The sequence below is a fragment of the Xiphophorus couchianus genome, chromosome 13 (genome assembly GCF_001444195.1).
Source record: "Xiphophorus couchianus chromosome 13, X_couchianus-1.0, whole genome shotgun sequence".
Classification (NCBI taxonomy): domain Eukaryota; kingdom Metazoa; phylum Chordata; class Actinopteri; order Cyprinodontiformes; family Poeciliidae; genus Xiphophorus; species Xiphophorus couchianus.
The window spans coordinates 2,759,409-2,773,396 of NC_040240.1; the positions used below are offsets into that span (position 1 = coordinate 2,759,409).

At 38.0% G+C, this 13,988-nt stretch overlaps 1 protein-coding gene across 4 annotated transcripts in view; it reads right to left on the reverse strand.

The window, feature by feature from the left end:
• Window positions 1-12,818, reverse strand: part of ppp2r5eb (protein phosphatase 2, regulatory subunit B', epsilon) — a 47,637-nt gene extending 34,819 nt beyond the window's left edge. For 2 of the 4 annotated variants that reach the window (XM_028035545.1, XM_028035546.1), the window contains exon 1: window positions 12,367-12,818. Coding sequence is in view for 2 of the 4 variants with exons in the window: in XM_028035544.1 (XP_027891345.1) it covers window positions 12,246-12,274 (29 nt within the window). In the remaining 2 variants the exon portion in view is untranslated. Of the gene's footprint in view, window positions 1-12,245 lie in introns of all 4 variants that reach the window. The other 2 variants (XM_028035544.1, XM_028035543.1) reach the window with 1 other exon arrangement.
• Window positions 12,819-13,988: the final 1,170 nt, after the last annotated feature.

Sequence of the window (13,988 nt, forward strand, 5' to 3'; positions counted from 1 at the left end):
ACATCTCTACTGAAAGAGACAGAATCTGAAAAAATCCACAAAAAATAAATAAATAAATAAAATCACATTGTGACCTGAACATCTGCTGCCTTTATCAGGACGACCTTCGAATGCTGCAGGTGTGTTCCTTTAGTAAACTTTGAGACTGTAGTTTCAAAGGTTACTTCAGGTCTCATGTAGTTCTGGGTTGATCCTTAAACTTTCATGATTACTGATTCTTTATGAGGCCAGATCAAGCATGGAGCCCAGTCTGATGTAGATTGCAGTCATTTGGAATTTCTTCCATTTTCTAATAGTCATGCCAACAGTTGCTGCCTTCTCACCAAGCTGTTCACCTGGAGCCCATTCAGCTGGAGGTCTACAGTGTTGTCCGTGGCAACCTTAGACAGCTCTTTGGTATAATTGTTTGAGTGTGAGGACAGGTGGCTTTTCAGAAGAGAACAGGACTTCTTGACCGACCAGACAGAAAGCCAGAATTACAGCTGGTTAGTAGGGCTGTAGCAATACACTAATCTCACAATACACTATGCAATATTCTGCTCACAATATTCGGCAACCGATATGATTCAATAGGCTTTTTAAAGGGACAGAGTGATTTTGGTGACATTTTGAGACTGTTTCATGTAGGCCTGTCATGATAACAAATTTTACTGAACGATTAATTGTCTCAAAAATTATTGCGATAAATGATAATTTTGTTTGAAGACCTTTTTACACGGATTTAATGGAAATGGCGTAATAATGCATACGATTTCCTGCCAGAGATAGATACACTTTATTTTCAAAAGAATATTTAACACTGGAACTGATAAACAAAATAAACAAAACAATCAAAAATAAAATGGATTCTCAGTCTCCATTAACAAAAAACGTACTAGAATAAAAACTAAACAACATAAAGCCAAAGTGAAAATAAATACTGAATTCAACCAAAAGAGTGCAGATTATGAAGTCTGTATGAAGTCTGTTATTATTAGAACGTTGTCCGTTCTAATATTGTCGCTTGCCATTTCGTAACTGATCGTCCCTGTAGTGTGTGCTGTGTTACGGTACATCGTTGTGGCCGCTCCGATCTAAATCAGGGGTTTCCCCAGACTTTGAGCGTTAACGCAGCCTGTTGAATGTGACAGGTAGCCAATCAGAAAGCAACCCGAAGTCCAGCGGACATTGGAGATGATATGTGGAAACAATATTAATGTTCATTCAACGTTTTGTGCAAAGAATATAGAAATGACAAGGGGAGAAGTTGGAGCGAAATTGCTACCACAGTTGATAAACTCAGTAACCTTTCAGCTGTTCTTCGTTAACGTGACATAAATAGGTTATAATGATTTTCATTCAGTCAGGACTTTACGCTGACACTAGCCACATGCATTGCAGGTAGATTGTAGTAAAGCATTTTAAAATTAGTTAACTGGACTTGTAGCCATTATTTTTTGCCCATTGTTGGACGGCACGATCGAACAGTTATACCTAGGATTTCTGTCGGCTAATGTGTGGTCTCTTAGGTTTTGAAAATAGGCTGACAATCGGCAGACAGCTCTAAGATTGTGTAGTGCGCGCTGGGCATTATACTAAGGAAATGGGTCAGCAGAGAGCACCGGAGTTGAGCCTTTTTTCATTCAGTGTCATCAACTGAAAGAGAAAAAGGCCAGAAGAAACTATAAAGCCGATAATTTAAATGAGGTTGATAATTTTAATTTATCGTGCGATTAATTGATTTACTGTTTATCGCAACAGGCCTAATTCCATGACAGTTTTAATGCACAAGTTGCAATTTGTAGCTTGTACATTAAAAATTACATGTAATGAAAGTTACAATTAATTAAATGAAATGAAATAAATTACAGTATCTAATATAAGTGAAGACAAAAAAGTTCCTTTGCTCCATAACCAAATACACAAAGCCACACAATTAACATTTAAACAAAGCAAATGTATAACAAATATACAGCAAAAACATTTATTACACCATTATCACACCATCAGTTCAATTAATTCAACTCAAGTCAATGGAACAGTCACAAAATGTCACCAAAATCACAGTCCCTGTAAAATCTTTCAGAAAATCTTAAAAATGTATCAAATTGTATCGTTTGCTGAATATTGTGATATGTATCGTATCATGAGCAAAATATATCATATTGTGAGATTATTGTATTGCTACAGCCCTATGTGCAACTGAGTAAAAAATGTCGTGTAGTATTTAATTCATGTGGATTTGACATAAAACTCAAAATAAGATTTAATGTATCGAAACTGGCGGATGAAAAATTGACACATTTTGAGGAAAAAAAACATATTGATAAGTATTGTAGAATCGATAAAATTACAAGGCCCTACTGGTTAGTATCAAATATTTAAGAAATAAAATTCTAATTAATTTAGTAGGCATAGAATGTGATTTTCTGGATTTATTTTTCTTTAGATTTATTTCCTCACACTTTAGGTTGACCTGTGATTATATTTACAAACGTCTCCATTCAAAAATTCACAGTATGTGAAAACAAAAAATGCCTGTTTGATAGGGTTCTATTATATCTAAATCACTTGCCTTTGAAAGGAAAGACCCTTTCACTATCATGTGCAACACATGCAAGTGCCTCTTTTTTGTTAATTATATTTCATAAAGACACTTTGAGAGGCTTTTAAACACTTATAAAATAACTTTGAATGTTCTGGCTGCTACACAAATATTGTTTCCTTATTTAATGTAATATTTTAAATTGAATGAAAAGCTAAAAATAGTATACATTTCACATTTTAAAAGATACTTCTGAAAAAAATGCATCTACATTGTAAAAACACTTCATTCTGATCAGATTTAACTAAGGGGGAAAACAATTCAACCAAAGATATTGCATCTTTAAAGAATGCAATATCATATAGAGCTCCAAGCAGCAGACTTTCGCAGGGTTAGGCAGCCAGGAGCAGAACCAGAAGCACTTTTTTTTTTAATTACACAGGCAGTGCTAATCCACCCTGTAACAGGTTAGACAGAATCTGGCTCCTGACAAGTCAAAGTAAATATCTTGGATGACAAAACCCATGCAAGCAAGCTAAGGTATTTTGGATGACCTAAACATAACATTTATTCCGTTTCCCTCGTACATCTTGGCATCACTTCTTGGCATCAAACCTGCAGTTTCAGTCTATGAGCCAATTTCTAAAACAGAATCATAGAGCGTTTTTTTCAATGTTTTTAGGGTTACTTGTAGAAGACTTATGTTTCATAATTGTGGGTTGATTCTACAAGATTCTGTTCCCCAACTGTAAATGTATCCTTAAAAATGTTACATTTCTTGAATTTGACAATACTTTGTTGGGTTAGAGATTCCAACAGAACAGTACGTGGATTCTGTTTAACAATCCTTTCAGGCAGCAGTAATTCCTTTTGCTGGTGCACTTTTCCTATCAACTGTTTCCTTCCACTCAACTTTTTGTTGTCACTTGCTGTCCTTCTGGACTCATCAATGACTGTTTTCTGGACCCCTGTCCAGTCTTCCTGTTGGCCCTGACAGAGCATCAGTTTGTCAGGAAACCTCTGCAGGTGTTTAAAGGTAATCAGGTGATTAGGGTGTGACACCATGACTTTACAATATTTAACTCCTTCAAAATCATTTGAGTCACCAAATTTGGGTTTTTGTCATCTTTAAACAATATATTTTTTTTAATATTTCACTCTTATGAATCTATGAGTTTTACTTTCTGAAGTGAGCGACAAAATACTGACCTTTTCCATGACATTCTAATTTTTAAGATGTACCTTTAAAGACTGTTGAAGGAGATCCTTACTGCTTCCTTTAAGCATTTTTTGCACTGTTTTATTATCTTTTCTGAGATGTGGTCTCGCTTTCACTCAGAAACAAACTTTTTCATTGAATGAAAAGAATTATAAATTAGCCTCTAAATTAGTACTTTGGTCATTAAAAATACAAATGTAGCTTATCCAAAACTTGATCCAATTTATATTTAATGTATTTGGTACTGCATTGTCAATACACTAAGAAAGACAGACTTTACAAAGTGCCATAAAGCTGTTCCACAACAGCAGAATATGTGTAGAATTGGAAATGTTTCAAACTGCTAACATTTTCAGGAGCTGATTTTACCATTTAGAATTATATATGGCTCAGAGCTCGCATTAAACCAATATTTTCCGTATTTGACTGGTTATTTTTTAAACGACGAGAAAATTTTAAGCAGGTTATAATTAACACCCTTGACTGTTGCACCTGCACACACATTATAGACTTTACGTAAAGAGTTCATCGCAGAGGCAACAAAAGTCAATAAATTAAAAAAAATCCTTTCTGAATATCATCTCATGGACACTGAACTAAATGCAACTTTCTGACCAGGGGCTGATGTAGAGTGTTGAAGAGTTATGGACCGGACTCTTTGGCGTGCGTCTGGTTCAGAAGCGCATTTTCTAAACCTTTGGTTGAAATGGCGCATTTAATTCAAGTCTCCATTACATAGAGAATAGAGTAAACTAAAGAGTTTTCAATGTTGTGTTAATCCATTTGCAGTATGAACAGATGAGATGGCAGTCTATCTTGAGGAAATAAATAAATTTGCAGAAGTTAATTAGACCGTAACATGCGCAGTGCGCGGCACAAATAATGCGGATGCGGCTCCGTCGCTGCGAAGAATTAAATTTAACTCACCCTGCGGTTTTAACAAATGGAGCTGAAGACGTTACCCTCCCGCACCCAGAAGGAGAGCGGCAGACGCAACATCTGTCCGTTTTGGAGAAGCGAAACCGTGCAAAACAATCCTTGTAAAAGCGCACGCCAGACCGCGCAGGGTAAAAAGCTCGCAGAGTTCAATTGATCAGTTTGGATCAGACAGATCCAACTGACTGATGAACTAGTGCAGATTTCTCTGCAGATGGAGACAAGAAGGAATTTGTGAAGCTGTGCGTTCAGGTCGCAGCAGGTGAAGTGATTGTAATTTAAGTGGAGTCGTTTAATTTCATTTATTACAAGTTATTGGGGTCACAGTCAGTGGTTTTGGTCACTACCACAAAAAGTTAGAGGCGTTATCTGCTTTATGTGTGATGGGATCTGGATTCATGGTTCAACTAGGTGAATATTGACTAAACCGCATAAAAATGGGGCTAAATAACATGTTAATATGATTACAATTTGACAGGTAAAAGTAGTATATGACCGTTGTTTTATTTCCAATGCTGTCGGTCAAAATGATGGGGAACAAAAAAGTCTACAACGACCTCTGATATGGCTCTGGTTTATTCTAGCTGTTTGAAGCAAGTAGCAGCATGCCCACCCTCCCTCACCAACTGTCAGGCACTCCACATTATTATAACTGCAATAATCAATGTGAGTTTTTTTTATCTAACCTTTATTTTACCAGGATGAAAACTCATTGAAATCAAAAATCTGTTTTTTAAGGGAGTCCTGACATAACTTTCAAAAATCACTACTTTTCTTTTTCAGTGAAATCATAAAGCTTTTTTTTCAAGTTAATAATACTACAAGACATTATACCAGTCCGGACATGCCAAGTTAACCAATACCGTTGGGGATTTTAATTTCCACAATATACTAGACATTACAGTTTTAATATTTTGATCCTACTGATATTTTAAATGAGAAATACACTATTTTCCTTCTGTTGAAAAAAACTTATATAACATATACTGACTGCCATCAAGCACCAGTTAATGGCTAAAGAGACATGCCTAACATTTGCTGTTAAATGTTAAATATTTAACATATATATATATATATATATATATATATATATATACATATACACACACTGCCTGGTCAAAACAAAAGTCGCCACCTGGATTTAACTAAGCAAATAGGTACAAGCCTCCTATTGGATAAGTACTGCATATGCGATTATCTTTCAGCTGACAGCAAGTTATTTAACCCCAGCTGATGCAATGAGTAACTCCTCATTTCTTAACAACCATGGCAAAAGACACATCCTGTGGTCGTGGAAAAGACATTAGTCTGTTTAAGAAGGGTCAAATCATTGGCATGCATCAAGCAGAGAAAACATCAAAGGAGATTGCAGAAACTACTAGAATTGGGTTAAGAACTGTCGAACGCATCATTAAAAACTGGAAGGATGGTGAGGAACGATCGTCTTCCAGGAAGAAATGTGGTCGGAAGAAAATCCTGAATGATCGTGATCGGCGATTACTTAAACGTTTGGTCAAATCAAATCGAAGAAAAACAACAGCAGAACTCAGGAGTATGTTTAATTGTGAACGCAAAAGCATTTCCACACGCACAATGCAAAGGGAACTCAAGGGGTTGGGATTGAACAGCTGTGTAGCCGTAAGAAAACCTCTAATCAGTAAGGCTAACCAGAAAAAAAGGCTTCAGGTGACTACCTCTTGAAGCTCATCTAGATGCTAGGGAGCATCAAGATGCTCCCTAGCATCTTTATGCTAGGGAGCATAAAGATTGGACTGTGGAGGAATGGAAGAGGGTCATGTGGTCTGATGAGTCCAGATTTACCCTGTTCCAGAGTGATGGGCGCATCAGGGTAAGAAGAGAGGCAGGTGAAGTGATGCACCCATCATGCCTAGTGCCTACTGTACAAGCCTTGTGGGGGCAGTGCTATGATCTGGGGTTGCTGCAGTTGGTCAGGTCTAGGTTCAGCAACATTGTGTGCCCAAAGAATGAGGTCAGCTGACTACCTGAATATACTGAATGACCAGGTTATTCCATCAATGGATTTTGTCTTCCCAAATGGAACGGGCATATTCCAAGATGACAATGCCAGGATTCATCGGGCTCACATTGTGAAAGAGTGGTTCAGAGAGCATGAGACATCTTTTTCACACATGGATTGGCCACCACAGAGTCCAGACCTTAACCCCATTGAGAATCTTTGGGATGTGCTGGAGAAGGCTTTGCGCAGTGGTCAGACTCTCCCATCATCAATACAAGATCTTGGTGAAAGATTAATGCAACACTGGATGGAAATAAATCTTGTGACACTGCAGAAGCTTATTGAAACAATGCCACAGCGAATGCGGGCTGTAATCAAAGCTAAAGGCAGTCCAACAAAATATTAGAGAGTGTGACCATTTTTTGGTGGCGACTTTTTTTTTGGCCAGGCAGTGTATACGTATGTGTATGTGTGTAAATATCTATGTATGGATAGATGTGTTCACATTGGGTATATGCTTACTTTTTATTTTTATCATTGTGCACATTCTGATATATAAATAAATTGATTTACAAGAGGTTTATTTTACTTTTTCTTTAATATATGTTTAATTCTGTGTGTATGCGTATATGTTTATGTGTATGCGAGTGTGTACATGTATGGATGCATTGACTTGTACTACAGTAGTGTTAATTAGATATGCTTGATGCAATGGTTGTGACATGTCTGCAATTAATCAAATAATTCAAATCAAATAGTGGAAAAGTTCAAACTACACAGTACCTAGCTACTATGGAATTAAATAGTAAATCAACTGAGAAAAAAAACACATTTGTGGATGGATTTACCAGTGCAGCTCCTCCACTTTGTTTCCAAGTGAAACCCAGAAAAAAAAAAAAGTACTAAACTTTAGATTTTAAGGGCAAAGAGGCCACGCCCCTTAGCAGTTTCTCTCCAGAAACAACTCAACCCTCTGAAGTTTGAAGTCTAGCAGTCTGGGGCAAAAGGTGTTCCCACTTTAGACTGTCTATATCAATTGTTATGGTGTCTATTACATGTTATACACACACTGACCAATAAAACAACTGGTAGGTGGGCTGGGGGTGGGGTTTGGGGGCACAGCGAGGAAATAAAAAAGAACAGGAAAGGGAAAACAGCCAATATAGAGTACTACAGGGTCCACAGTCCGACAGCCTGGTTTCTATCACAAGAGTCAAAGTTCACATCAGATTATTTGAGAAGCTACAGTCTTGACATCAAATCTGAACTTAACTGTGAGTCAGGTTAAAGGCTTCTGCAGCGCCCAACAATTAAACGTCTGCTTTTAGACATACTCTCAAAGGCCAGATCCACAGCATGAGATGACCCAGACCCAGAACAGACCAGATCAGATCCAATCTAGACCAGACCAGACCCAGCCCTGTCACAGTAACCAATAAATCAATTTATCAAATGCTAAATTAAAACTCTCAATTTCTATTTGCATGAAATATTGTTTCTCTTTTTTCTCTTCCAAGAACTGGGTGACAGTTGACACTTTTCAATTTGCCCTGTTTTGTTTATTTATGGCATTTAAAATTTCTTTCAGTTCCGATGTTAAATGTTCATTAATTTTAAGTTTATTGATACTTGAAAATGTGTTCCCACATTATATTATCAAAATAATTACTGGGATGATTTATCATCCAGCAAAATTTGCTACTGTAACAGGCCTATTCAGACCCACCCCCAGACCACCTGGGACCAGACACAAACCAGAACCAAATTATTACTGAACAATATATGAAATCACAGTGGTCATCACAATATTACTGTGCAGATTAATCACAGCTCCAAAAGGATTACTTGGACGCCATATCTGGTGGGCCGTAAAGAGTCGTGCCTTCCCATGTTGCATATTGGTAACATGTCTGCCCAATTGAATTGACCTCACATCTCCAATTCACTTTTCTGTGCCTCAGATACTAAAGCTCAGAGCAATGCCAAAGGTAAGAACCAAACAATCAGGATCAGAAGTAATCAATAACACAATTTTCAGCAGGAGTATCACAGTTAGAGGCCATGTTGCCCAGTTTCTCTCTTATTGTTGAATCATGACCTCTGACCTTAGCAGAGGTAGTGAGGTCTGCAGAGCTTTACACCCTGAATGAGTCAATGAACTCCTGGAGGACTTTCTCTTGGGATAACACAAAACTAGTTCACAAGCAGAATGACCATAGCCTTCATGTGCAATTCTGCTAGAAAAAAAATTTGCACCTCCAGCACAGAGCCTGGGCTTTCTCCCCCTAACTTGGATTATCTCCAGGTGATTTTTGACGGGCCAATGAGTGGACAGAAGGAGACATTGTGAACGTTGATATTGTTTTTCTGTGATGTTTTAGATTAGTAGTCTGCCTGTAGTTTTAGAAATGGCAGCAGAGGAAATGAACAAAGGTGTTCACTTAATGTTGGCCACACCTCCAGATACTGAATTAACATTGACAGCCGCCTCGTTTGGATTGGCTCTTCTGGAGGATGGTTGTTTACAGCATAGGCAACTTCCGGTAACCTTCATAGTGGCAAACTGGTGCATTACATATGTCACAGGCAAACATAATTGTGTAAGATTTAAAACCTCAACACAGTCCACTCCTCCAGGAACCAATCATTTCTCAGAAGCTTAGAGCCCAGATCCTCTGGAAGAAGCAACGTGTAGAAAGGGCTGTTTTTTACCAGGCTAGGTTACAGGTAACTTTTTGATATTGGAGCTTGTTTTAAGTCAAAAATGACTCGATATTGATGAAAAAGTACTAGCTCCACTGGCTGATTATTTTGCTTATAGCATTGGGAAAATATTAGAGGTGTGCCGATCAATCGGCCACCGATCATAATTGGCCGATTTCCATGAAAATGTGTATGATAGGTGATCACCAATCACCTATCATACACATTCATACACTCTTGTTGCCGATCACCAAAACAAATCGCCTGTATCTCACTTCGCAGTCTGCGTGTGCAGCTGATTCCCCCTTTTCTTTACACTGCGCAAGCGCACAGCAGCAAATCCTAACGCTCTGAATGAATGGGGGAAGTTTGTGTGTTGCGGCGGAAAATTACCTCACACCTGCATCAACACACTGAATCTAATATGACATTTAAAAAAATAATACTTGACAGAGTACGGGTATATCAAGGCTCACTGCAGGAAAAAACAAAAACAAAAAGACATCCGTATCGGTCAGTCAGCAGGTAAAGCAGCGCACAACTACTAACATTCACCCGGATTAGAAAGGCTGTCAAAAGCTAAACAAATAACCCAAAAAAGGATTTAAGTCAACGGGCTAGCGGTGTAAGACACTGGTTTTGCTCTCACAGTTGGACCGCCACTACACGCTATGGGTAGTAATATTTCACATATGGAGTTCCAGTCAAACTCCATCCGGCAGTGAACTCTCACACCAAACATCTGCTTAAAACTGCAGCATTAAATTAAACAAAAGATTTTACATATGCATTAAAACTTTCGCTATGTTCTAACATAAGACAGATAATCTCTGAAAATAATCAGTCTCCTTGGCCTCCAGTCTCCTCCTGGCATTCTGCAGAATTACTCAGTCAGAAACAGACAATCAGAACCAGCATTAATCAGCTAGCCGTGTTCTCAGGAAGTTTTGATTTAGTAACTCAGGACTGTTTATTTTGATGCAACCTGCATTTGACTTTGAATTAATATTTCCTTTTTTACTCGACATTATTTGATATAGGCAGTGTTGTGAGATTTATTTGACTCATGTATAATTTAGGGTACTGAGAACTTTACTGTTAAAGACTGATTACTTATTGCAGGTTTTTCAGTTGTCCTTTTGACTGAATAGCTGCTGTATTGTGCCTGCAAGTATTTTGCATGTTCTATGTCTAAATTAGGTGAATTTATTACCAGATCATTTTTTGATTTTGCCAGATCCGATAGTAGCATTTACACCTAAAGCAAAGGAAAACAAATTAACAACCAATCCAAGTGATCGGCAGTGATCGGAATCAGCAGCAAAAAATCTGATTGGAGCATCTCTAGAAAGTATCTTCTTAGAAATTAAATAATCTGCCAGTGAAATTAGTACTTCATCAATTAAGTTTTTTTTTTTTTCATTTTTACTTAAAATAAGCTCTTACAGCTTTCTGAAAAGTTACTTGCAAGTTAGTTTTGTCTTATTTCAAGGGTACCAACATATGTGCACTAAAAACAAATAAAAAAACCTTTTGTGTTTTTGCAATGTATACAGCTGATCAGCTAAATCATGATTCAACTAGAAAAAGTATAACCTGAATTCTCATTGTGTTTTTTCCTAGTCAGATGGAGCAATGTTTTGCTTTTGTTGTTTTACACTCACAATTCTGCTGCCTGCCTCAGAACCATACAGCATACATAGTTCAGCAAGTTACACATGTTTTAACCAAGAGCACACTGACAAGTGATGGAAGAAGCTGGAATCAAGATCACTAGATTTCGGTCCAACTACTCTTCCAGCTGAGCTACAGGTGTCCCACAACTTTTACATTTTAACTCAGGCCAAGGTTTGCAAGAATCCTGTTTATTAATTAAGACTTGCTAATGGAAATTAAAAACATAAAAGCTCTAAGAGAGAAAATACTTTTTTTTATAGCATTGTAACTGAGGTTTGGTCCATGTAAAAGACAGCTAACTGGCATTTTATTTTATCAAAGGTTTATTCAGTTGTTCATGGCAATGTGTGGAAAAATGAAAAACGGGGAATCTTGATAACTAGTCACAAATTTCAATGTAAAATTAACAAAAAATTTCAGAAATTCTTTTTCAGCTTGTTAATCAGTAAATCTCTGTATCCTTCAAACTTTCATTCATTGTTCTTTCACATGAAATTGCTTGTTTAGACAAAAAAAAAACTCTCGAAAATGTTGCTAACATGATTAAAACTAGATGTTCTGGTGTATTGATCTCATCTAGAAATTATGTTTGAACCTTTGAACAATGCAGCTTGGGAGAACTTGGTCAGAGAACAGAACGTTGTTCCAAGATCAGCCTTACGAGAAAGCCCAAAATGTAACGTAAAACCGACCCAAACAGCAGCAAGAATGTACATCTTATATCTTGAGCTGGAACAGCAAAGTAGTTAGTGTTGTACACGGGGTCAGAAATTAAGCCGTTAGATGCCAGGCGTCAGTTTGGCCGTACTGGGCCTGCAAGAGCAAACTTGACAGCGCATTAGCCAAGTGTTAGCTCCCTAGGAACGTTAGCTTAAAAATTACCTTGCACAGAAAATCACATAAGTACCCGTAAGCTGCTTAAACGTGGACCAGAGTAGAGCCACATTTAAATGTTTTACATATTCAGACAGAGCAAAATATTAATAAAAAGGCTTAAGCTCGCCTAATAAAAAATATGTTAGGTCATTAGCCACAGTTAGCACGCCAGCTACCGGGAGCTAGCCTAAGTTGAGCGTGTAGCTGTAGTTTAAACGCGAGCAGCGGCAGCTAGCTGTGAGAGCAGCCAGCTAAAGGAACACAACGAACAGGCTCAAAACAGGAACTATATCAAATCTGAATTTAAATGTGTGTTGGTGAGATAACATTACCTGGGCGGGCTCGGGCGATCACCCATCATCCCGGATGTAAATACAGGGACAGAGCTAACGATGCAAATGTTAGCTACAGCTCACACACTGACAGAGTGACCGGGCTGGAAGACACACACACCGTTCCGAGTCCTGACCCGAGTCCCGACCTGAGCAAGAGTGGTTGGAACCTCTTCCGTCGTTGTACTTCGTCTTGATCCTCCACAGCTTGCAGTGAAGACTGTGGCGGAGACTTGTCTTGTGTCGGGATAACTGTCAGGCTAACTGTGCGGCTGCCTCCAGCTCGGTGCAAACAGCCTCTCCCCAGCAGCAAAATCTCGGCCTAAAACAGCCAAACCCACAAGCAGTTTTCCATCCAAATGGAAAATCCTTAAACTACCGATAAGAATAAAACACGGCTCTGCGCAACGATTAGATTAACGCTAAAACATTCCCGTTACCGGTTAAACTCTACGTCTCAAACAACACCCTGAATTTGTCGTGTTTTCCGTTGCTCGTTGTCGATTCAGGGTTGTTTCTTCTCAGCCTATTGTCAACACTGCTGGGTCCAGACCATGGCACACATTACATAAACGCACATGAACGTGCTAGACGGGTGTAGGACAGCAGACGACGGCGATTGGCTACACTGCCCAGTATCGAATCTTATGATTGGTCCAATGAGCTTGCCAATAAAGGAAGAGGGATAGAATCTCCGAATCCCGCTGGTTAGGTGGAGGAGAAGGGACACGAAAAAGACCGGGGCGGAAAGCAGTGTGGAGAGACCGAATAGTCAACCGCTCTGCGTAAGGTCGCTCATACATGTCCCGCAAAACTATTCATTAATATTTGTTGAACTTATTCATTTTTAATCATGTCACAAACACAAATGACAAAGATTTGTAAGAATATTATGTGACACACCAATATAAAAAATGCATAATTGTAGAGTGGAAGAACATTTACAGTATATTTTGTTTCTCCTTTTTTAACACCAAAAATCTGAAAAGTGTGGCTTGCGTTTGTATTAAAACCTCTCAATTCTGCTTCACTGAAATTAATTCCATTGTAACAACTTGGCTTCAGCTGTTATATGCAAACAAAAAATGTGGACAGCCCTTCATAGATAAGAAAACTAGATCTAAGGAAAACAAACTGACTGATTTTCTATTTGATGACTTTATTAAGTAGTGCTTGCATGTAAAAGTTTTATAATAGCTTCTACTGGTAACATTGGAGTTATTTTTGACCGAATTGTTTAATATGACAAATCTATTAAATTTGTCTCCAAAATTGCCTCCTTTGACTGTATTTCAAAAATGAGGAGCCTCATCAGCTGATGCAGTTTTAACCTAGTGTATGCATTTTTAACCTGTAAACTAAATTTCTACAATACAATTATAGCTGGGTTAAGGTTAGGTTCAAGAAGTTCTATTTAAGTCCTTTTGTGACTGTGGCTTTCTGTAAAAGTCAGAATTCTGTACAAAGTACTTCTGATGACAAACAAAACCATCAACAGCTTATTTAAGACTGAATTATTGCTACCCACTCCACATGAGCACTAAAATCAAGGATTTGCTTTTTCAGCACTCTGGGTTTCACTTGTGTTTGAAGCTAATATACAGATAAGGCTGAACTGAATTAAGCTGATTTCTGAGTATGCAAGATATTGGGTGTCAGAGATGGTTTAATCCAGAGTCAAGAAAAAACAAAAACCTTTCTTTAATCTTATTACACCCCTGAATTTTACTAGGGGTGTAACAA